This window comes from Ciona intestinalis, chromosome 1, assembly GCF_000224145.3.
Source record: "Ciona intestinalis chromosome 1, KH, whole genome shotgun sequence".
In the NCBI taxonomy this organism is placed as follows: domain Eukaryota; kingdom Metazoa; phylum Chordata; class Ascidiacea; order Phlebobranchia; family Cionidae; genus Ciona; species Ciona intestinalis.
The window spans coordinates 1,658,111-1,683,865 of NC_020166.2; the positions used below are offsets into that span (position 1 = coordinate 1,658,111).

The 25,755-nt window shown below is 35.7% G+C and overlaps 4 protein-coding genes across 8 annotated transcripts in view; 2 read left to right on the forward strand and 2 right to left on the reverse strand.

Annotated features, from left to right (window-relative positions):
- Nucleotides 1–2,165, reverse strand: part of LOC104266831 (integumentary mucin C.1-like) — a gene marked incomplete at its 3' end in the record, with an annotated part of 3,486 nt that extends 1,321 nt beyond the window's left edge. Inside the window, exons 1-5 of the mRNA XM_026836253.1 lie at nt 2,037–2,165; nt 1,528–1,738; nt 1,083–1,183; nt 622–789; nt 79–269 (exon numbers count right to left, since the gene is read on the reverse strand). Of these exons, the coding sequence (XP_026692054.1) occupies nt 79–269; nt 622–789; nt 1,083–1,183; nt 1,528–1,738; nt 2,037–2,091 (726 nt within the window). The remainder of the gene's footprint in view (nt 1–78; nt 270–621; nt 790–1,082; nt 1,184–1,527; nt 1,739–2,036) is intronic.
- Nucleotides 2,166–4,197: 2,032 nt separating this feature from the next.
- On the forward strand, nt 4,198–13,926 carry LOC100183522 (glutamate--cysteine ligase catalytic subunit). Of its 5 annotated transcripts, none has more exons than XM_026837726.1 (16): nt 4,198–4,276; nt 5,984–6,138; nt 6,999–7,111; nt 7,484–7,633; nt 8,072–8,137; nt 8,443–8,559; nt 8,832–8,890; nt 9,212–9,417; nt 9,773–9,879; nt 10,125–10,246; nt 10,572–10,684; nt 11,318–11,515; nt 11,869–11,977; nt 12,289–12,365; nt 12,699–12,816; nt 13,067–13,926. In XM_026837726.1, exons 2-16 carry the CDS (start codon nt 5,986–5,988, stop codon nt 13,255–13,257), a joined length of 1,899 nt encoding a protein of 632 aa, XP_026693527.1. In that variant the 5' UTR covers nt 4,198–4,276; nt 5,984–5,985; the 3' UTR covers nt 13,258–13,926. The 5 variants fall into 5 exon arrangements, with proteins under 5 accessions (XP_026693527.1, XP_026693524.1, XP_026693514.1 ...); XM_026837723.1 differs by having other exon boundaries at nt 4,260–4,290; XM_026837713.1 differs by having other exon boundaries at nt 4,268–4,335.
- A 1,873-nt stretch (nt 13,927–15,799) lies between these two features.
- Nucleotides 15,800–18,479, forward strand: LOC100185132 (L-proline trans-4-hydroxylase-like). The gene is made up of 6 exons (XM_002131638.3): nt 15,800–16,017; nt 16,304–16,499; nt 16,719–16,810; nt 17,085–17,262; nt 17,478–17,672; nt 18,043–18,479. The coding sequence occupies exons 1-6, from the start codon at nt 15,932–15,934 to the stop codon at nt 18,157–18,159; spliced, it is 864 nt and encodes a 287-aa protein (XP_002131674.1). The 5' UTR covers nt 15,800–15,931; the 3' UTR covers nt 18,160–18,479.
- Nucleotides 18,480–18,568: 89 nt separating this feature from the next.
- LOC100185892 (mannan-binding lectin serine protease 1-like) lies at nt 18,569–25,559 on the reverse strand. Its single transcript, XM_018815270.2, has 15 exons — nt 25,333–25,559; nt 24,900–25,064; nt 24,526–24,629; nt 24,018–24,110; nt 23,491–23,647; nt 23,004–23,192; nt 22,625–22,745; nt 22,240–22,355; nt 21,829–21,939; nt 21,378–21,468; nt 21,150–21,222; nt 20,666–20,794; nt 20,094–20,223; nt 19,643–19,790; nt 18,569–19,399 (listed from the first exon to the last, which is right to left on the reverse strand). Exons 1-15 carry the CDS (start codon nt 25,409–25,411, stop codon nt 19,204–19,206), a joined length of 1,902 nt encoding a protein of 633 aa, XP_018670815.1. The 5' UTR covers nt 25,412–25,559; the 3' UTR covers nt 18,569–19,203.
- Nucleotides 25,560–25,755: the final 196 nt, after the last annotated feature.

Here is a 25,755-nt window from a genome sequence, read left to right on the forward strand (position 1 = left end):
CCTCGTAAAATAGAACTATACTATCTATAACAGATTAGTTAGAATAAATTAGCATGTTCATAAGTAACACCAACTTACGATTTCCACAGGTTCATTGGTATTCGAATCCATCGCACTGGAATAGAAACACCATGGAGCATTATCAACATTGCTGTCAAAACAACATCCTCTATTCATACATTGATCTTTAGTGATCTGTTTCCACCCACAGTCTGTTCTTAAGGAGGAAGGAACCTGTTGGCATTTTGCTTCTGATGCTCTCTCAATGACTAAAAGAAAAAATCGATTAAATATTTGAACCGTTTTAAACAAAAAGGTTAAAACGCTTGTATTTTTACAGTAAGTTATTTAAAATACCATGAAAGCATTTTTGTTCTATCTGTGTGGGATCCAATAGCATGGCAAGCTCTGGGACCTGAGATTTTGTTCGCAGTTTGCCCTAGACCAAAAGAGACCCGACATTTAGGCCAGAGTTACCCCTTACAGGCCTAGACTAAACCATTACCCTTAGACCCAAAGTGCTACAAATCATGAAACCAGAGTTGGCCTATTACGATAACCCTAGGACCTAATCAATACAGAATACAGTTAAGATAAATACGAAAGAAAACAAACACCTACATTTATCATAACATGGGAGGTTCTGTGATACGAATGGGTCCCAACAGCAACCAGCATCCAAACATTCATTTTCATTAGTAAGCATCCAAGGATTGTCCAGCAATGCCTGGCATTCTATCCTGTAGTTTGGTGGTGTGGTTTCACATGTGGGTTGTGAGCATAATGACGCTGTTAATGTAAAATACAGGGTATAATAGATGAATGATTGTAGCTTATTTATCCTTGCAGGTCAGGGTCAAATACAGTGATTATAAAAACATGGGCGTTCTGTTACGTACACCTCATGCATGCCTATGAATTACCATGTATATATGTAACTTTGTTTATAGTTATACTTTGAAAGGGAGTTTTTTATGTGCATGACAGCATGGCTAATTTATTTAGATGAGTATAAGGGATCACTCCAACATACAGTGGTTTTGTTTAAAAAATCAATGTGAAATAAGATAATATGAACTTACAATCTTTTTTAAAACATCTTTGCCTCACATCAGAAGCAGTATCATCCCAACAGCAATTACGAGATAAACATTTCTTCTCGCTTTTACCAGTGTATTCACAGCTAGAAAAAGATAACGTTATTTAACACTGATATTTGAATGCCATATTGCTATTTTTTATGCCCTTTGTTTGGTACGGTTCAATGGTTGCCTAAAATGTTAGTTAAACAGAAAACAATCACCCACAAAGTTATATATTAGGTAATTCTAAGCTGCCACGTGGTGTATGAAACAGAACACACCTGTTTTACGACTGCCATTACCCCGCCATTCTAAGGATGAATAAGTTACATTCAGTTGGTCACGTTTAAAACTTTGGATCAGTAGCTTATGCTGTACTCGTTAATGTGTGATAAGCGATAGGTATATACAATATACAAATATTTCATAAACATATTTTACTTACGAGACCCTCCTTCCGTAAGCGGTGGAGCATTCTGCCGCACATGGAACGTTAAACATTTCCTTCTCCTCCTCGCCTTCTTCTTCCACCTCTCTCACTTCGCTTTCTTCTATTTCTTCCTCAAACTCGCCACTCTCAAATGCCTTCAATCTTCCATGCGTCCATTCCTTACTCAGATCAGAAGACATTTTCCAAACAAATTTTGAGAAACATTCTGCCGAAAAGTAAAAATAATTGTTATTAACAGTCTAGAACCTATCCCTGTGATTTTAAGATAAATTGAATTATTTAACACGGATAAATTTGGTCAAATCTTGGAAAAACATGTTTAAATCTGTTCTTCTCCAGACCAGAAGATACACATGCTGCCCCAACACTGGTGTTTAACGAACCATCGATTCATTCATTCATTATACAATCAAACAAACACATATAAACAATGTATTTTGGGACTTTCCTATGTTAGATAGGATTAAAATTAATTTATTTTTAAAGAAAAACATTTCACATACCTTGCTGCAGTAAAAGAACAAACAAAACGACGAGAGGAATTTGAATTCTTGTCATCTCAAAAAAAAAACACTGTAGTTATATAAAAATCCTATGGTGTGTATATATAGGCCAGCAGTAAGCTGCGAAAACTTGAAATTATTTGTTTAGTTTAAATGTGAGGTTTTATAATTCTGTAAACATTTTTTTAAGTTCTTACCCCAACCTACTATAAAATATATAGTAGGGTGGGGGAAGATGGGTCACCTTTAGCACATAATATCCAAATATCCTGATCTTGTTTTAAACAATTAACAATGGTCTATGGGAGTCGTGAGGATATATAGTTTTATAATTCTTTGAATGTTCTTTGTTCGCTTTCAAATGGGGCGAGAAAACAGGACGAAAAGGTGTCCCATCTTCCCCTACCCTTCTATACTACGAACGTAATTATTCATATCTTAGAATGCGATAGCGAAGATATTTGTTTTATTTGTTTGTCACCATTTGATAATATCAATCTTACCTCAACTCACTAAAAATATTTTATACACGCTTTCCTGGCCATATAGCTTACATATATAGTAGGTTGGGAGAATAAGATAATACACGTTTTCATTCTATTTTGTCTCCCCAATTCTACAATATGGTAACCCATGCACCTGACTAACTGTTCAATCCCAAAGAAACTAAACTCCCGCTCTTAAAGCTGATGGCTTATATCAGATGTTCGGCTTTCTAATAAGTCTAGAGGTGACTTAACTAATTTCAAAACTACAACGTTACTGCTTCTAAACAAGTTCACGTTCTGTACTCACAAATAAAAGTTTAGAAGTCCGCGCGCCGACCATAGCATCATATAGCGATATTCCTATGTGTGTAGTTTAGAAGTAGGCATTACAATCAACGGGTGTAATCACATTCTTCACGTCTCACACACTGACTTAACTTTGCGGGACAGAGATCGTAATTTTCAAAATGTCGAAAAAGATTCTAGCTTCGAGCCTGTATTATAACCTATAATTATGATAAAAGCCGAGGGCTCTAGCGTTTGCTTTCAACTAATTACAAGTTCTGATTACCGTATGTGTTTGCCGTAAAACGCGCATGTGTTCTTGTAAAATAATCACTGTATACCAAACGCCGGTCTTTTGTTCGGCGCTGTCTTCCGTCATTTTCATTGCAGGACACACGTGCATTTGAAGATATTTTTAATTACAACTTAAATGACTGGCGCCAGCCTGTCTGCACCAAAACTGAATTACCGTCATTGAAGAATCTTTAGAACTGTGAACATACTAAGCGGTAACTAAGCGTATGTACAAAAATGCAAAAAGCGCTACAATCAAGACAATTGTATTATAGTAGGTTGCTTTATTTTATCGTCCCATTTGGCGGCATTTACAGATTTATATACCCGTATTCTATCGTTGCATATAGTTTACTGTTTTTTGTAGATTTTCTTTGTGTTGAAACGATTTAAAATGTTTCTTATAACAAGCGTTTTTCTATGTAACTTTTTTCTTCTACCTGTGACTGTCGACTAAGAATATAGTGCTGGTAGGTAAAATGAGACAACTTTATCACATATATCCAAATTTTCTGATGTTAACAATTAACAAGGGTCCATGGGAGTCGTGAAAATAAGGTTTTATAATTCTTTGATTGTTCTTTGTTTATAACCAAATAGAACGGCAAAATAAAATGAAAAGATGTCCCATCTTCCCCACCCAACTATATACCACGGACTTGCTTTTAACTTAAGGTTAAACTTGAACGTTTGAATCCTAAGCATTGAAGCGTAAAATCATGTCCAGCCAGTACTTGTTGTCCTACAAGTTGCTTTAGGGGTGTATTTACGGCTAACCGGACAGCTACAAAAAAACTTAACCATATAATAGTCAACGTATAATTGAACAACTCTAGGCCTTTAAACCTATAGGTTCCTTATATGGCAGATTTCGCCGTAGGCTACGTAGGCCTCCACTCATTCGTGTAGAGTAGAATATAGTTAAAAAAGACTCGTTCCATATACGTATTTGGAGCTAGTAGGACAACTAGACGGTGGGCTACCTTATAACGTGACGTTGTAGGGCCTCACTGCAGTAAAGATTATGAGACTATAACCCATATATTGGAATAGTGGAGAAAACCCCGATACATACGTTGAGGGTATTGGTCGACTCAAAGGCAAAATTTCGCTACAGGGTTTCTTGAAGCAGTACAGGCATCAGAGTGCGTCTTACTAAAGAAAGAAAAAAATGCAAGTATTCAATGGTAGTTATTTTCCGATAAAAATATTTATATATAAGGAAAAGAAAGGTAAACGAAAAGCTTAAAATTGTAGTGAGTGATATATCGACAGCAGAGGTTGCGCTAATACATGTTTAAAGATTGAATTTATTGCAAATCTGTTTTACGCTAAAAGGAAAGAAACTATTGTTTGGTATAAGTTACAATGTATAACATACTAAGTTTAGGACTTTATTCTACGTGGGTGAAGTCCTATACAGCGCTTCACAGCATGGGACCTTAGATTTAGGCCAGAGTTTGCCCATTACCCTGACACCCAGATTGCTACAACCCATCCGTGACCACTGGGTTGGAGCAATGTCTGCTAAGTGTCTTGCCCAGCAAGGTAACATACGCGTATTAGTGCACTGAACCTGTATTCCAGCAACCATCATCCTGCGTTTTAACCTTCATTTTTAAGAGTACGTCTCTTATGTTTCTGCATGACCAGCGAACCTGAAATAATGGTATAGTTTTAACATTCTAAGGTGCCCACACACGATTGCCTGCGCCGTTGCATCCATAGCTCCGGTCTAATCCTATAGTTATTCATTCATTCATTTTAACACAACGTGCTTTTAATAATCCTTATATAAGACAGGAAGCGTGTTATTTAACGCAGGCGAGGAGTAAGGCTATAAGATTTAAGCCAGAGATATCCCATTTAATTAATATACTACGCATATGGTCTGCTAGTGTGGAGCAAGAAATAAAATATTTCCGTATAATTTAATGCGTTATAGTTTATTTCTTCTAACATAAAAAAATAGTAAACTAAATCACAATATACTTTATCGGTACTGCCATTAATTTTATTGCCATTCGTAAATTAGAGTGTTCTATTCGCCCCTTTAAAACCTTATATGTGCCTCCGGGTTACAAAAGCGTTATGCTTCAATTCTATTTCCGAAAAACGTAAGTATAAATGCTGCTGCTGAATCAGATTCTGTTAGCAAATCCTTACGGACAGTTTCGATTTATATGTGAATAAGGTTATAAAGATTCTGGTGCTACGAAAATGTAACAGACAAATATCAAGGCCAACCAATTTATTGTACAGTATACAGGGTAGCGGAAGACGGGACACCTTTAGCACATATTATCCAAATATCCTGATCGTGTTTTAAACAATTACCAACGGTCTATATGGGAGTCGTGGGGATATACAGTTTTTTATTTCTTAAAAATGTTTTGTTTAGTACCAACTGGGCCTAGAAAAATAGGATAAAAAGGTGTCCCATCTTTCCCCATCCTACACTATATTAAAAATAGAAATATTTTGCCTACATAGCATCGTCAATCAAATCGATGTTTGTTAATTCAGTTATATGGCCTAATAAACTAAACATGCAATATGCCATGTAACATAGCAATTAAATTATTGCATTCTCATTTTATAATGTCTCGCAACTACCGGACATTTATATGTGTCCCTTCCCCGTTCCAGTTAAGTTGAAATGTATATTAAGCTTCGTAGAGTTCCAGCCGAGTGAGTCAAAAAGTTAGTCAACTGTATATTATACCATATACCGCCGAGATTACAATGTTCCAGCATTAGTTTTATTTGTCGCCAGATGTCTAACGTGTTCGTGATATATATGCCGGAACAAATGATTCATTTCTAACTATATTATATACATATAGTCGAAAGTTGTTTAAAGTTATTTCTGTCAAATAGAAATGGGATTTCTAGACTTCAATGGTGAACCGTTGCCGTTTAAGGAAATACGAACTCATATTGATCATGTAAAACGTCATGGAGTGTTGCAATTCCTGAATATTTATAGACGAGGAAAGGAAAGAAACAATGATGATTTTAAATGGGGCGACGAGGTAAAACTATCTAAGTAAATTACTGTGGGGTAAGATGGTATACTGTTATCGTGTTTTTAACAATTAGCATCGCTCTTTAAAGTCGTGAGGATATGGTTATATATTTTTTAATAAATGTATATTGCTACCAAAGGGAACGATAAAGGAGAATGAAAACCTCGACCATCTTACCTTACGCTATTGAAAATATTTTAACCTATAAGCGTATTATAATGATATAACGCCTGTCGTTTTACTTTTAATTCCTACCTCTTATTTGCTATGTTAATTTAATATATGACCTTTCTATTGTAATCATAATAAAACTTCAAAAACTATATCATAAATTAATCTAAAATTGCAAATTTAGATATAAAATGGTTCACGTGAATGTTACTCATATTTATGCAACCATGGTCTATTTAAATATTATACGAGGCCTTGTATAGCGTCAAAAGCGATTGAAATTTGAATGGTTTCCTGTGCATGTGTGTTACAATCGTCCAAGTTTCATTGATATAACGATAAACCATAGACACGCAAAAATATCAAACATCACATTACTACATTCTGCCTAACCTACTATACCTAAAACATTTTATGATCCCAAAAAATATACAGATGGTTTGGGGTAAAATAGTACACGTTTTTATTCTCTCTAATAGTCCCCCTTTGGTAGTAAACAAATCATATTTAAAGAATTATATAACCGTATCTTCACTGCTCTAATAGATCGTTGTTCATTGTTAAAACACGATTGGGAAATATGGAATCTTATTTGGGCTAACGGTATCCATCTTACCCCACAGTACTATCCGCTGCAAATCGTTCTTACAATTTATATTTCTCGTCATTAACTTTTATTATTTGTCGTTTTACAGATCGAGTATTCGGTTGTACATTTCGATGATGAAGAAAAGAGAGCAAGGCTGAGTTTACGAGCCGAGGAAATTCTTGCAGCCTTACAAGAGAAATACAACGAAGCAGATATACCGTAATATATAATATTTAAATGCAATGTGGCTTTTGTAGCGTTTGGTAATTCTAAAATAGACCACTAGCAGGTTATTAGGGTGAAGACGTGTTGACGTCCTATATAGTATAAACATGTCGTTTTTATTGGAAAACCAAATATAGATTTGTATTTATCCTTTCAAACACGACTGTGAATAATAAATTATCAGAACTAGAAAAGGAATGGACCTATGAAATGAAAAAACGACAGTCGGTAAAATACTCTATACGGGTAAAAATAAGTTACTGAGAAAAAATGTCAAACGCAACGCGTTTCTGCTAACTCCAGCCCTTAAGTCAAGAAATACATTCATCTGCTATAAAGTGAGAAGCAACGTATTTTGTATTTCAGGATTTGTGACCCAAAGTTGCCAGAAGGCGCGAGCTGGGGTTCGCATTGGAACCCAGAGTTTTCCAGTTTTTGTCTTGAAAATTCACCTGATAAGCCTTACCATGGGAGCTTGGAACATTTGGCTAACGTGGAAGCGAACATGAGATACAGGTATATGGATATATAATTGGTTTGTATTAACCAGAGTCCGTATATAAACATGAGTTATTTCATGTCGCCCATAGAAATCACATAGCACACAGCAAATGGGGCTAAATTGATCATAGACATAATATAAATATGAACGTATATAGCTAAGTCTAATATATTTTATGTTTTTAATACAAATACAGGATGCAGATTAAAGATAATCAAATTTTCAAGTAGATGTGTAGATTTATTAAAGCCCAAAAGTGACTTGAAGTTTTTGAGTTTTATAAATAAACTGCGACTTAGCAGAAAAATCTGTTTAAAAATTCCCGTTGCTAGGGTAAACAATTGGCGAAATTAGCCCCATTTGGTTGCCCTGTAAGATTTCTATGGTGATGAAATAACTCATGTTTATATACGGACTCTGGTATTAACCTTATTCTAATATTTAATTTGCAGACGAGAACAAATTAAAGAGTTTTTGAACCCAGACGAAATGGTTTTATCTCTTACAGGATTTCCAAGGTAAATTAAACAAAGTAGTTACTAATACACAGTGAAGGGTTTTAACGCAGTTTGACAACTAACACTATATATTAGTGTGGGGTAAGATGAATGCAATTAAAACATATTATCCCGTGTTTCCTAATCATGCTTTAACAATTAACAAAGGTCTTTTAGGGTCGTGAGAATACGGGTATGTACAATTTTACAAATCTTCTTTGTTTACTACCAAATAGGACGATAAAGAGAATGAAAACATGGACCATCTTACCCGAACTCATTATATAACTCCTAATCCTGCTATATTTTTAATTTTCTTCCAACAGGCTTGGCTGTCCCGACTTTCTCCACCCTTCAACCGCAGTGCCCAACCCCATCGAAAACCCGGTGTCGGGTTCAATATTTTACCCTGACGCTGCGCTCTCTTGTCACCCAAGATTCCCGTAAGTGCGTTTTACAACTTGGTACATGCATTTATATGACATATAAGCTAGTGGGCAGGGGGGAGAAGGGACACCTTAGCACATAATACTCACATATCCAGATCATGTTTTAAACCACTTACAACAGGTCTATAGAAGTCGTGAGAATACGGTTTTATAATTTTTTTAATGTTCTTTGTTTACTATCAAATGGACGAGAAAGTAGAATATAAAGGTGTCCCATCTTCCCCCACCCTAACATATAAAACTTTTTTTCATATTTTTGTATTCAGGGGAATGACAGAGAGCATACGAGAACGAAGAGGTTGCAAAGTTGAAATTAATGTTCCAAGTAAGAAATTATTCGGTACTATATTGGTGAAGGGATAGAGTAAACGCGGTTTAACGGCGCACAGACCAGAACCTATGGTTTTATAAGGTTTCATCAAGCTCTAAAGATTCTTTCAAAAACTTACAGTAAAATAGTTAGAATTTACGATTGCGTGTGTAAAGCTGTAAGGATAGGAAAACAAACAATTGCGAGTTTTATAAATGGGGAAGTATAGAACGCGAAAGTAATTGCTCAATATCAGATGTAAGCAACTAAGTTTCAATCGCCACTCTATATTTATATTAAAATCGAAATTAATCCAATTTTTCGATTAAATCGCAGTTTTTAAAGACGTCAACACAAAGTCACCGTTCATTGAAGTATTTAATGACAACGAGTCAAACACCGCAGCTAAACCAGATCATGTATATATGGACGCTACAGGGTTTGGTTTGGGACAAACTTGTTTGCAGTGTACAATACAAGCCAAGAATCTGGATGAGGCAAAACTACTGTATGATCAGTTAGCGCCTTGGTGCCCGATCATGGTATGTATTAGGTTTGGGGGAAGTTCAAACCTTTATAACCTGCTCATCAGTGACTGAAATATATAGCACTGTTGAGGATTTTGGTCGATTCTGGCTTGATTCCTATATAATGGCCTAAAGTCTCACCTCATCGAAGGACCTCACTCATACAGAATATAAAGTAAATTAGTCCAACTAAAATGAACTTGACTAGAAGTAAAGGAAAGTACAAATACAGCAAACACTTTTAGTAAATAAAAAATAATCACAAAATTATATAATTACGGTTATAAAATATGGGACATTATTTGCTAACGGTATCTATCTTACCCCACAATTCAATGTATCCCACCCATATAAATGTAATACATTACAGATAGCTCTGAGTGCCGCCTCTCCGTTTTACCGAGGATATATTACAGACACCGACACACGTTGGGGCGTCATCTCGGCGAGTTGTGATGATAGAAATGCAACAGAAAGGCAAGTTTTAAAAAGATTGTTTAATTAGGATACAAAATTATGAACATGTCCACACATTAAAGGAATTTTTCCAAACAGTTACATACATGGTAAGTAGCAAGCCGCGGGCACGAGGTGTATGAAGCAGGACATCCGTGTTATAACGACTGTCAATGCCTATCTTGCGAAGATAAATAAGTTTTACAACCATTACATTGATTCACAAGATTATTAATGTGCATTAATATTCCACTGTATTCGCGCAGGTCAACGGATCTAAAACCACGGCACGGACCAATGGAGTTATATTTATCACCCCAGTATCAGAAGTACAACGATCTTAACTCTAAGATGAATAAAGAAGCAAAAAATACGCTGTTAAAAGGAGGTTGGTTTATATGCGTTGATCATTTTAGCCCTCATATGCGTTGCTGGTAATAATTTTAACACTGATCAAGAAAAACAATTTTAAAGATAGTTATGCGTATCGGTAGTCCTAAATTCGAGGTCATATATAGTATTGTGGGACACGAATATATACCACGAGCACCTATAAATCACCTGTCCTGTGCAGTCAAACTGTATATTTAGCATGGTTTTTAAGAGCGGTAAGTTGCATGCATTATATTCACAGTGCTATAGTGGTATAGCACCTTATAAGTGACGATGAATTTATATGAGCATTTATAAACGTAAAGTATTCTACCATATAGGTGTGGAAGATGGGATTGCAAACCACATTGCCCACTTATGGGTAAGAGATCCGTTGAATTTATATTCGGGTAGAATTAATATCGACGATGAGACTGAAGCTGATCATTTTGAGGTAAATATGCAAAATACAGGTGTCTCTATATGCAATAACAGTTGAATAAAGGTAACTTGCTTTATTGTCGTGTGGCCGGAAAACATCAGTCGTTATAACACGGGTTTAACACCCCGTGCCAGCTTACGAGTTACAATTCATGTTCCTTTTTGAGTTTTTTCCTTTGTTAAGCTGATAATTTGAACAACCTATTACCACTAAGTTGGAGGTAGGCGCGCTAAGTTACAGGGCCTCACGTTGAAACTGAATCACTGGTTCGTAGGTTAAAGAAGTTAATGCCAAGTATCATGACCCATACAGTTTAATTTTAATGGTAGTAGCAGACGAAAACTTACAACTCCCTTGTAGGTTTAAAAACGAAAAGATTTGATCATATGTAGCTTATGAGTCCTACAATAAAATAGTCGGTTGGGGTAATTTAAGCCCATGTTTTCTTTCCCTTCATTATTCCGTTTCATCGAAAACATTGGATATTTACAAAATTATATAATCGTTTCCTCACGACTGTTAAAATGATGTTGTTGTTGTTAAAAACACGGTTAGGAAATATGAGATATTACGTGCAAAAGGTAGGCTATCCATCTTATCCCACAGTGCTGTACAACGTTATTAATAAAACAACATTTTATGCAGTACATCCAGTCAACAGTCTGGTATTCCCTGCGTTTCAAACCACCGACACCAGACAACTCCATTGGTTGGAGGATTGAGTTTCGTGTTCTTGATGGTCAATTAACGGACTTTGAAAACGCTGCGTATATTGTGTTTGTTGTTCTACTGACGCGAGTCATACTTGCTAAGCATCTTGACTTTACAATACCAATGTCGCGTGTAAGTGTTAAAAATATTTAAATGAATAACACGAATGAATTTTTTTATCTTTTTTATTGCAATAACTTCTGTCATATTAGTTAACTTTTTGAAAAGATGAAAATTAACAGCAAAAAGACAGTCGCTGTAACACGATATCGGGTATTGCAACGATAAAACTACATATACGTGGTAACTTGTAAGAGCAGGGCACAGCATGGTCTATGAAACAGAAAATGTAGTAATTGGCCAAAATACAAGACCTTTGGCGTGACTTTGGTTTGAAAGACCTCATCCATATATATAATAAAACTTAATATGAAAGAATTTGCATCAATAAAATAGTTTATTGTTAAAATGTTAAAACTTTACAGATAACGACAAACATGAAGAGAGCGCAAAAGAAAAACGCAGTTCTGTCTGAATTATTTTACTCCAGAAAATGCATCAAAAACAACAAAGTAGAGAATGGAAAAATCAAAGGTATGAATATACTTTATTTATTTATTTATATAAACATACGTCAAATGCGTTTATAAAATATGTGTAATATACACAGTAATGCTTGGGGAAGATGGGATACCTGTTTACTCATTTTCTCATCCTATTTGGTAGCAAACAAAGAACATTCAAAGAATTATAAAACCGCATTCTCGCGACCCCCACAGACCGTTGTTAATTGTTTAAAACACGTTCGGGACTTTTAGATATTATGTGGTAAAGGTGTCCCATCTTCCCCTACCCTACCATGTATCTCCCCCTATCATCATATAGCATGTTCTATACAATTTTAGACAGCAGCACCTCAAGACAGAATGGATGGGTAGAAGTTGACGAAGAGATGACGATAGACAGGTTTATAAACGGAAAGGTAAATATACCATTATGTATGACTGACAAGTTAAAAAAAACAGTGTAGACCACTGGGTTGCAGCGATTGCTGTTAAGTGTCTTACCCAGGTACATAGGTATCGCCCACAATGGTAGCAACGTCGTGCCTGCATCCATTTATATTTTTATGCGAATGGCGAGCGCTGTAACCAAGCCTTAATTAAGCAGTGTGTTAATAATTTATTAATATTAAAAAGGGGACTTTCAAATTACTATAAAGGGCAGTTAGGTATAACGGATCTCTTAATTGTAGTAAACATTATGTAGCATTTCAATTTAAAATCATATAATTAATTTAATTTATCACAATAAGGAGGGATTGACGGGCGTGATACCCGTGATTCGTGAGTACCTGGATGAAACAGGAATTCAAACCAAAGCAAGAAATGTAATTGAACGTTATTTGGAACTTATCAGTAAACGAGCAAGTGGTGAGTGGTTGTTTAGACCTATTTTGATTCTAACTACATCGATTTATTTATCTTTTATGCCGTTAGGGCAGTATAGGCTATAATTTGGGGTAAGATTGTTCATGTTTTTATTTTATTTTAACGTCCGATTTGGGAGCAAACAAAGAATATTTACAAAGCTGTATAACGCATTTGTAAATATCTGGACTTTAGTAGTATTTGTTTTAAAACAGTGCAGGGAAAACAGAATCTTATTTTAACCATTATATAGGCGAGTGCCTCACTGCAGCTCAATGGAAACGACATTACGTTCGAAGTCACCCAGATTATAAACAAGATTCTGTGGTGTCACAACTAACAGAGTACGATCTTCTCAAGACATGCGACAAACTTGAAAAGGGGGAAACTTACGAACACCCGGTGTATTTGGACGTACCGCACCTAAACCAAAACGGCGCATGATGAAAATCTGCTAGAGTGAAGTCGTACCGTAAAGGCAAGACATGGAAATATAAGCCAGAGTTGGCCTATTACCCCGACATTGAATGCGAGCATTCAATTCTTTATGGGTGAGGTCCTACAGCGAGTATGTTCTTCGCCGTAGAACCTCAACCATATATAGAATATAGAATACATCTAGCATTTAGAATTAAAGCACAGATATTTTTATCCATATATTTTTAAATCTTCGTGTTTATACCTGTGTATCGTATTTAAACATAACCTGACAATTTTATTAATATTTTTATATCATTTGTAATATTTCATTATGTATAGTTATATAGTAGAGTGGGAAATATGGCACACGAAGAAATGTAAAACCGTATCCTCACGACTTCCATAGACCGTTGTTAATTGCTTTTAATTAAAACACGATCAGGATATTTGGATATTATGTGCAAAAGCTGTCCCATCTTACCCCACAGTAACGCTTACCGTCGTGTGTTTAATTGTTTGTTTAACTTATTTTTTACTGCTACTTATTCTTTTAGGATTATTTTTCTTATAGATCAAATTAGAACGAATATGAGCAGGCGACATTTGAACTTTTATAAACTAGAAAATTTATATCATACGATACTATGTCATGTTTATATATACCCATTAAAAATTATTTCTAAAGGTTCTGCATATAAGTTAAAGTATTTGGGTAGAACGTTGTCGTATTCTAGTTCCAAGCAGCAGGTCAATGAACTGCATATAGTTTGTATTAACATTGGTTTAACATCAGTGATTCCCAAACTTTTAATATGTGCATTCTTGAATGTAACTTGATTTATCCTCGCGTAGCCGGAAAACGACAGTCTTAATAACACGGATGTTCTGTTTTCACGACTCTAAAGCGCTGTTTTAATTCTTAAAAACCGATTGTAAAATAAGGAATTTAATTTGCCTATAGCCCTATAAACAACATTGCCTATATTGCAAGTAGTCATAACCATGGTATAACACTGTATGAGCATGCAGTAGTAACAAAAGTGTCACTGCAACCCATACTGCATACTTGTAGTTAACATTAAAGCCTATATATTATATTGTAAAAGGTAATACCTGTAAAAGCAGCAAAACAATCTCAGAACAACTGATAAATACTGTCCAAACCTGTATATGTATGCAGTAACAGAAAGGTTAAAAGTCTATACTTTATACTTATATGGTTAATATTCTGTAGGAAATAAAAGGTTAGACCTGTAGAAGCAAATCGCAAAAAGCAACTGAGATAAAATTAAAATAATAAGTAAAATAAAAATTCGCAAAAGCAGCAGCGCAAGCAAAAATCGCCCCAAAAGCAGTTGAAACAAAAGCAATAATGTTAACAGTGAAGTAGTACTAACTGTACTGTTTCGAGCCTACATTATACCATTCGGCACCGAAGTCAAAAACGTTAATTACTTACCGCGCTTTGCACGCTTATGGCAAGAGCCTCTTCGTGAGCTCCGAGCAGAAAGGAGCATTCCATATTTGCCGCCAAGTTCTTTTAGATTGGCCCTGGTTTTCTTATAGTAGAGAATGCAGCTTAATTACCACTGAACATGAGTTAATTTACACTGCGTTGTGTGTTTAACGGCCATGATTTATCATATAGACCTACATTTAATTTAATAGTTTTTACCCGAAGCGTGTTTTAAAAAACTTTAAAATAGAGGTAACATTTTGATATGCTTTTAGAATGAATGCCATTATATATATTCCCATTGTTTCATACACCTAATGCCATTAGTCCGGTTTCATAAACCGTGTGTACGTTCACCAATTACCAAATGTCAGTATTTATTTTCACTGAGGCATGCTTCAAGCAACTAAAACTTTCTAAGAAACTTGCACAAAATATTCGAAGATAATGATGTATAGGTGCATTTCTACACTGCAGTATACAAATAGGTAAGTATTCACAAGTTAAAATACTGCAATGTAAACAAACTAAGGTATATACACAAGAATGTGCCATATTTACATTCGGTTAGCGTATCAAATATTAACGTAATGTTTTTCGTTGTGTACGTGCCCTTGTATTGCCGACGTTGCAAGTAACTTGTATTGTGAGAAAATGGTTTGTAGAAATCGTTACCATAGCCATGTAGGCTACATTGTGCAGTAGTATCAACATGTACAGTATGTTTAAAAAAGTTAAGCATAAACTTTGGACGCTGTAGTATGCTGTGTTTTATAGCACACTTAGTAAATGTTTCTGCGTATTTAGTAGCACTTGTATTCTGTTATGATATAACAAAATTTGTCCAACAAAATGAGTGCTAGATCGGTGCCCGATTTACTGAATCTATCATAGTAATAACGCCAGTCAGAACCGAAATAGCTAATAAGCTACGGTGAAGCTAAGTTAGTGCAAGTATTATATATTAGGGTGGGGGGAGACAGGATACCTTTAGCAAATAATAACCAAACATACTGATCATGTTTTAAACAATTAATAACGGTCTGTGGGAGTCGTGTGAAAACGGCAGTTTTATGATTCTTTGAATGTATTTTGTTTACTATACCAAATGGGACGAAAAATAGAACGAAAAGGTGTCCCGTCTTCGCCCACCCTACTATATTACTAGCCCCCTATTTGCACTGTATAGACTTTTAGTAGCCTAATTTTAATTATTTGGGGTTGTTCCTTCAAGCAAAAGCTATGTATAAGTTTGTTGAAGGACAACCTTTGATCGTTACTGAAAAGATGAAAGAAGATTTTTGGAGAGACGGTTACATCATAGTTAAGTAAGCGTTGTACGTTAGTTTATTATTGAAGCGGGCACGAGGTGTTCGAAATCTAACTTATTTATCGTCTTGGAGGGACAACGACAGTCGTGTATAGCAACAGTTTTCTGTTATCGAGTGAATGAACAACTTGAATGAAAGTAACTTTTATATCCTCGCGTGGCCAGAAAACGACAACGTTATCACAAGGGTGTAATGTTTCATACACCTCATGCTAGCTTACGAACCATGTATGTTACTCTGTGGGTGATTATTATTATTATTTTACCACTTGAATCTACGACAGGCAGCTACTCACCAAGGGCGAAATACAGAAGGTTGTTGGGAGTTTAGAAGCCCCCGACTCTGCTGTGATGGCTGAATCATATGAACAAGACGACGGATTTGGCAGAAATGTTCGCATGGTTCTGTGGAACCATCCTGGTAATGACGTCACCGGGATGGTTAATCGATGCGAGAAAATGGTGAATACTTGTGAAAAGGTGGGTTACTTTGTTTACACTCAAGTTATAATGCGTTTGTTTTGTTTCCTACACCTTATGCTCGCTTTTGAGTTGCCTATATGAGTCGTGAGGATACGGTTTTATATGATTCTTCGAATGTTCTTTGTTTCCTACCAAATGGGATAAAAAAAATTGAAGAAAAAGTGTCCCATCTTCCCAACTCTACTATATTATTAATATCAACTTATTCTTTTCCAGTTATTGGGCGATGATGTTTATCATTACCATAGTAAGTTCGTGATGAAGGAGCCGCATACGGGTGGAGCGTTTCAATGGCACCAGGATTATGGGTACGGACGCTTATGTATTTTTGCCTTGAAATTGAACAAAAACGATTACAGTTTCGTTTTGAATGGAGAAATTCATGCCTTGGAACAAAATTTTGACAAAAAAACGTTTTTGGCTCGCATATATACAGTGTTAATAGAACTGTGTTTACATAAGATGGGATAGATTTGGACAGCTTGCTTTGGTTTCCTTATAGAAGGGTGGGGGAGAGTGACACCTTTAGCACATACTATCCGAATATCCTGAACAGTATCTACCATACAACGTATGTTTCAGCTACTGGTATTTAAACGGGGTTCTCTTTCCCGACATGATATCAGTGCAAATAGGCGTTGATCGCATGGACAAAGAGAACGGATGTTTGCAGGTGTTACGTGGATCGCATAGGATGGGAAGGGTGGAACATGGTAGGATTGGACAACAGGCAGGCGCAGATTTGGAAAGAGTTGCAGAGGTTAGTTGACCTAGCAGGGATTCAAAACCGGGGTATTTTTATTCATAGAGTTTTACAATATTTCAGCGCATTATTAAAGGGTATTTGCTCTATACAACATTTTAAAAAACGGCTAAAAACGGCCATGAATCACGTTTTATCAAACTTATAATAAACTTAACATATTTAACATATTCTTTCGTTTAGTTATAAAAAAAATATGTTTTAACTTTTAGGCGGAAAAAGTCCTGGATAAAGTTTCAGTCGAACTTGATCAAGGCGACGCTTTATTCTTCCATTGTAACTTATTACATACAAGCAGCGCTAACAACAGCAGTCGTAGACGATGGGCTATGATATGTTGTTATAACAGTGTTAACAACGACCCAGTAAAGAAACATCACCATGCGTCGTACACCCCACTACACAAGGTATGAATGTAAACATAGATCGTAACGTTAGAGAAAACTGACGTTTAAAGAACAATGTATCAATTAACCAAATACACTATGCCTAATATACCGTGTGTGGGGCAATGGTAGTCTTTATAAAACGGGTGTTCTGCTTCATATACCTCGTACAAGCTTACGAGTAGCCTACAACTTTTGAATTACCATTAATTTCTCCGAATAAGTGGTTACTAATGAATTGTCTAAATTGTCAGCCATCCAGAAATATAATCCCCACCAAGTTACATACGAAACACAGAACACCGGTGTTAATACGGCTGTTGTCGTTGCAGACCACGCGAGGATAACTAAATGACACCGTCAACACACATTCCATTTAATGTTTTTCCAGGTCTCCAACTCTGCTATAATGGATTGCAAAAATCTAAACGATTTATCGGGAAAGTGGTTTGTTAACCCAAACAAAACTGGCAGAGAATATCTGCCGACAGAACCCAGAAAGCAGTGAATACACCTGCTGTGCTGATTAATATAGTACGTTGTGGTAAGATGGTACAAGTGTTCATTTACTTTTTTATCTTATTTGACAGCAAACAAAAATATTAGTTTCAATTATTAACCTCATCCTCACAACTCCAAAAAAGCGTTGCTAATTGTTCAAAACACTATTAGGAAATATTAATAAGGCGTTTCGGCGCTAACGACATCTTATCTTACCCGGAAGTTATATTCACTGAATAACTGTAGCAAGTTAATGACTTTAACATCGCTTTATTTCTGGTGATTTGTGTTTATTTCAATTATAATGAATAAAATTGTTTGATCACTTATTGAATTAAATTCATGGTAATTCATATCAGGGTACGAGGTATAAAAAACAGAATAATGGTATATTGACTGTCATTGACCCTCCGTGCCAGGATAAACAAATTATTTTTATTTATTTAGAAGAAAGATATTTAAGTAATGGTAAATCATATAACTGAAATACATTCATTAATTCACTTGGAACTGATGAACGTGAACTTTGTGTGCGATATACTGTATCAAGTAATATATGAAGCATGTACAACTTGTGCAGGATACATAGAGAGCGACTTAAATATGTATTATATACACAGGGCTGGATTTCTAAAACCAGAACTACTGGAACCATAGGTTAATTCAGTTACAAAGCAATTAAAATTATTGAAATCTGGGTAAAAATGTCTTTTTACTACTAGTTAGCTGTTCCAATAAACTGAATATATTCATTGAGCTTGAAACCAGTGCTCTGGTGTTCTGATTGAAATCCAGTCTTATGTTAAACATATTTAATGCGACATGATTATATTATAGTTGGCTTGGGTAAGATAGAACATGTTTGAATTTTCTTTTCTCGCCCAATTGGTCGTAAACAACAAACATTCCAAGCATTATATAAACAAAGGCACATGACTGTTAAATAGTGTTGTTATTTAGTTTTTTAAATACAAATGGGAAACATGTAATATTATGTGCTAAGCTAATGGCATCTACCTTACCCCACAGTACTATATATGAATGTTGGAATCTAAAGTCTTGTGTGTGTGTCCAAGAAATCAGTAAAGTTTCCCACATTGGTGTAAACACCCAACACGTTAATTTGATTGCACTGCTGTGATGTTCCAAAAGATACAACTCCATTTAAATACCATTGGTTTGTGATTAGGTCACGGAAAATAAGAGGGCCACCTGAATCTCCAAAGCATGCATCACGATTCCTTTGACTGTATTTAATATAACATGTTAAACCAGGGGCGTGATAAAGGTATGTATTCTATTTTGTTGATGCAATTAGGTCTCTAAGCACTTGGGATTTTAGGCAAGGTTGGCCTATATTCTAGTGAGTTTGCTCCCAAAGGTTACAAGTTTGAAGCTCGATGCGACTACCATTGTGGGTGCATGTGTTCATGGACAAGACAAGTCTATTGACAAGTAAAAAAGTTACATTTATTTATTAGATCACTTACACAAATCCAGCACAAATCATCTTGTTAGTAATTGACAGTCCTTGAATACCCAGTCGACCGGATTGTTCGCGAAACTGCCTTACACAAGTATCATGGTCAACAAACGGAACACGAGCTTTTTGTAAAACTGCAGGCCGGTTGCCGCTGGCTGCAAATGTAATGTGGTAAAATAAATATTGGTGTTGTGCAAACAGTGGTGTACAGTGTAAACCAGTGATATTTACTGCTAAATATCTTCTTAATATTAACAGCTAGAACTAACAACTGTTTTTGTCTAACCATTTCTACATCTAAGAACTGAAACGAAATCACAAACTACTAATTTGATTTTAAAAGCTGTATTTAAAAATTATACTTTTCTGCTCATTTTGCATTTTCAATCTTGATATAAAATAAATTCCAAAAAATCCACTACTTATCGTTAAGATTACAACCACATATGCCAACCCACCATCGCTCCCCCACCCGGTAACAACCCCCCTTCTCATATATCGTTCTGTATCATTCATATTCGGTCGGGCAGCCCCTCTTTGTGGAAGTTCTTTATGACGGGGACTTCTTGGAATGCAAATTGGTCGTACCTTGAATGCATTGAATGAATGTAACTTACTTATGCTCATGTGGCTAGGAAGCGACAGTGTTTATAACACGGGCGTACTGTTTCATACACCTCGTGTTTACGAATTACCATGTATGTTACTTTGTGTGTGATTATTTTTTTCATTTTTTATGTATGATAATTTAGACAATCTATTAGTGACCATGGGTTAGAGCAATTGCCGTTAAGTTTCTTGCTTAAGAACACATTCGACCACAATGGTCAACCACTTTGCCATAGCCGCTGGATATAATGTAAGGCGCAATTGTATGTGAGTAGATAATCCATTAGTTACCATTGAGTTCAAAAACTGTCTTGCCTAAAAAACAGATACGCATACAATAGTTGTCATGTGCTGATAAGCAGAAATGACCTAATTAGTTTTAACAAAGCAACTATAATAACAAATTAATTTGCTTACTTACATAGTCATTTATAATAGCAGGACGGTCCAACTGCAACACAGCAATATCGTTGTCAAAGCTTTGTATATTTTGTTGGAGGTTGGTAAGTATATAAGCTGGGTGGCTTGTCTCTCTAATAACCCGAAACTCCTAAAAGTTTAGTAATTTAAACATAAATGGATCTTTGTTAGCCTGCTGAAGGTAGCAACCACGATTCTTTCGTCAAACTTATAATAATTGGCGTTTTGACTCTGAAGTCGGTCTTTTTAAATTATCTATTTTTCTGTTTTGATTAAAGATACAAATAAAAGTTGTTATTATTATTATTAGGTAACATAGGTGTATTGTCACTTGTCAGGTGTAAATCGGTGAGATGTCACCCTAATATTTTGCAGTAACATCATCTGTTTCAGCACCAGTTTTAAGCCTGACAACTTTTACCCTGCTGTTGGTGTTTATACAAACATTTACAACAACATTAAATTACAACAGAAATACAACAAACCTGTTTATTTGGATTAGTTGTATTCGTACGATTAGTAACACCCAAATATACTCGAAGATCCTCAGTTTGAATTCTGTAAAAATAAATTTACAATTGTTACATCACAGATGTTTTGTTCCATACACCTCAAGCGCATTTCAGATACATTTTGTTTTAATTTTTGTATTTTTTTGGGGAATTTTTTATATTTTATTTTAGTTTTGACTGTCAACTTAACCTATATCTTACTCTCCCATGCAGTGAGCAGCTGTAACTATATGCCGATCTCCAACAAGAGAACCACCACAATACGATGTACTGAGTTCTGGGCCTCGCAAGTCTGTGGAATAAACTTTTATAGGCAGGTTGTATAGATGTATAACTGCGTATACACCAAACACACATGGTGTGTTCGTAAACCTCATGCTCACAGTCAAGTTATAACAAGAGTGACTTCTTATACATCAGACATATGGTGTATTCATACACTTCATGCTCACCGTCAAGTTATAACAAGAGTGACTTCTTAGACACCAGACACACATTTCAGCGACCTCTAACAGTTAATAGTTTAACAATGCAGTTATTTGATTGGCATAAAATTGGAATACTCTTGGCGACCCTGAAGTTTTATTTTATTTATCTTTTTTTTTCTATTAGTCCAAGTTCTTTGTTAAATCACTATAAAAAATTACTGTACCAAGATCAACGAAAGCCATCCAAGGCCACTCTCCGATGCGACTTGGTCTTCCACCGGTTATATGGCTCTCAAGTAAGTTCTCAAGCACAAAGTAATTTTTGATTCCACAAGCTAAAAACAAGAAGTCATTATTATTTGTTATATACTTATTTAACCCAAATACAATAGAATAGAACATTTGCTGTTGCAGTTTAGCATTTATTCTTTTGTGGCAGGGCCATGGCAGTTGTTATAACACAGGTGTTTTGTTTCTTACACCTCGTGCTTGTTTTTCAGTGTTATTTTTAATAATAGACCGGTAACAGACTAACATCTTTTCGCTATTAGGCATTCCATGCAGCATTGGTATCAGCATATACATATTGCATATAACATATGCATATACCGCATATGTTTCAAACATAGACTTACCCGGTCTGCACAATGGGAGATTTCCATTATTATTTGCTTGAATTATTCTGCTGCTTGGTTCCCAAGTTTCACTATCCCCACATCTCCATTCTAATGCTCCAGACATTGCAATATACCTTAAAATTTATGATAAAGCATTGTTATTTAGACATAGTAATGAATGAATGAATGTAACTTACTTTATTCTAGGATGGCCTAAAAACAACTGTTTTTATAATAAGGGTGTTCTGTTTGATAGGCTTGTGCCTGGCCTACAATTTACCATGTATGTTACTTCGTGAATGATTAATTTTTGTATGTCTGAGAAATTGGACAACCCATTATAACCACTGGTTACCACATTACGACATGGATCATTTAAAATAACATTCACTTGATTACTTACCATTTAATGCATTCAATCCTCACCACAGTCCCATAGGTAACACTAACATCTGTTGCATTCATCCCGTTCTGTTTCGTGTCAGATATATTGAAGAGGTGATGAGGCATGGGACAAGTTTTAACTGCAATAAAATAGAAAATCAATACTTGATTTACATTAGGATCACGTTACAAATAACCTAGTAAACTCTGCGCCACAAATATTATGTATTTTATACACACACACACCCTTTAAATCTATGTTTAAGCCAGCCATAAACTTTCTCTTTTCAGTTTAATTAATTACATTCTTTGTTACTGTATTCAAGGAGTAAAATAAAATATATATTATATCACTGATTTTTCATGCGCCTTTATTTCTGGATATAAACCTCACTTACTCTGACACCATGGTATCCTGTTCAACCAACCTCCCTCTTCCCCACACAGTAGATGGTCATCTCCTCCAACCAAACGGTAACCAGTGTTACAAACAAAGTTGATGCGATCGTTAAATACAAAGCCTGATGTCTTGTTCGACACAATCCGTCCATTCGAAAGCATTGCAAGGTTAGCTCTGCATCTGGCAACTGATAAATACAAAAAGTAAAATGGGATAACTGGAGTACTTTAAGAGTGGTTATCGCACCTGTGAATGAAATATACCAGTAATTTGCAGTAATTGGTAATGGTTAACCTGATAATCAAACTTTATTCGCCAATACAGTTACATATACGGGGTAACTCTAAAGTGGGCCCGAGGTGTTTGAAACAGGTCACCTGTATTATACTGAGTGTCCTTGGACCGCCACATAAAGTTAAACTAGGGCATGTTTAAATCTGAACAAGTGTTGTATTACTTTATGTATCAAAATGTGAGATTCTTACCACTAATTCTGTAGTATAACTTATATCCTTTAAGCTCAATAGCTAAGTCACTGTGGAAAGTAACTTCAAGCCTTCTTGTGTTGAAATCTATCCATGTTCCGTTGTAAGGGGCAGAGCTTCCACATAAACGAACCCGGTGACCATTGTTTGTCAGAAGCTTCCCAAAATATATGCGTTAATAAAGTTGCAGTGCATGAAAATTACTTTGTAGGTCATAGCAATATAACTGCTGCGTACTACCGCAATTTTTAATTGCTGCACTCCTGCATACCCCCTTTCCAGGATACCCCCTTACAATTTACTAGGGAAAAGTTTTCTTGGTAAATCGAATTCAAAAAAAAGGACGGCAACCTATTTACATCTGACATTTCTACAATACAGTTATAGTGAATAGGACATTAGTAAATAAGTTTTCTCGAAACAAATTAATTTCTACTATACTTTATTATGCCCTTCAAGTTTATATAGGTAGCGTCATTGATTAAGTAGCAAAAAATACTTTGATTGTGATTGTTTTTATGTTTTACCTGCACCCAGTCATACACACACTGGTATTCTACATGATCTTCTATTTCAAACAAAGGATCAAATCTGATCTCCACTGTTTTCCCTGGGCCAGCCTGCATATTGTAAAACATAGTTAAGGGGGTAATGGTCCAAATTTTAGTACTTTGCTTCAGCAGTTAGGAGCTTGCATCGCAACTGAATGATACCAGGTTCAATTCTTGACATTATTAATACCAATAGATGTAAGTGTCTACGTTGCTCCAACCCCGTGGTCACTAATGGCTTGTAACACCTTGTGTGTTAGGGTAATAAGCTAACTCCGGTCTAAATCTCAGGTACTACGGCATGCCTTGCTTAGGACCTCATATACAATAGAATGTGCTTGTACAATGTTGGGGTAATGGGTCACCTCTGGCCAGATCCCATGACTTGCCAAGGTATGAGACCTAACTTAGGCCATACCCATACAGATCATATAGCAGATTTGTTCTACTATGTAAAAATAAAGTTATAATGAAGTCAACCAACCTGTATAACCTGTGTACAGTCACTAAGCTTTGGGTAATGTTGTGGATATTCCTTGGATGTCAACACACCAGTGAGTGCTGTATATGTGACAGCTGGACAGTCTTCTACATAATAATAAATACAGAAAGTTGAATAAATTCCTAAATTAACTAATTATTAGAAATATTTTAGTACTAGAATAATATGTGATTCAAAGCATAACTCTGGCAGTTTATATTATAATAAAGTTAGTAAACAAAGCATTAATTTTTCAAACATATATACCCAAAAATATGCAGTAAAATTGTAAAATAACTGTACGTAAAAAAATAACACACACAATAGGGAAGTAGACATAGTTAAGTATACCAAATCAGAGCTTAACTTGAACTCACCCACACATGTGTGTCTATTTGCATGCAGGTGATACCCCACTCTACATGAGCAGTAATATGAACCAGGAACATTATGACAGTAATGATTACAATATACAGCTTCGTCCCAATCGACAACGTTACCAAGTGCCTTCGCACGTTGGTCTCCTATGCATTCATCTTGGTCTGTTATGGGAATATTAATCGGTTTATACGATATTCGTTGTGTTGAAGTGATGAGTATTTTAAAATACGCGCACACGACAGAAAATTCATATATAAAAAACATCAAAAATCTAAGCGGAAAATATCAGACAAAACGGAAAAAGTCAGAAATTCAAAACGACCGCGTGCCATTTTTATTATCTATTTTCCCGCTTTGACATATTACCCAAAACCATAGATGTCTACAGGTCCCTAATAAAACTACGAGTTGCAATAATCCACTTCTTACCCACAGTTCTATAATGCGCCGAAAAGCCAATAGGCCTTGGTGGGTCGTTTGAATAATCAGAAACAAACTGTACACGCATTTCTTGTCCAGTGGATAAAATCTCACGGTTCGGTGCTTGGCTGTGTTGGCCTGTACGCCCGCAATATCTACGACCGTTGTCGATCTGGGAAAATAATTATGACTTTTGTTTGGCGGAGATGTGGTACAGTGCAAGGCTCGTCGCGGCTACCATTGTGGTATGTTTCCTTGAGCCAGACATTTAACGGCAATTGCTTTAACCCAGAGTCTGTATACGAACAACTATGATGGCAGCATCGAGCTTCAAACCCGTAACCTCTTTGGTCTTGATTAAAATCTAGCTTATTTTTGTACACTCGATAACAATTCTGACCTACATCGCGAATACCCTAGCAAATTTCACCG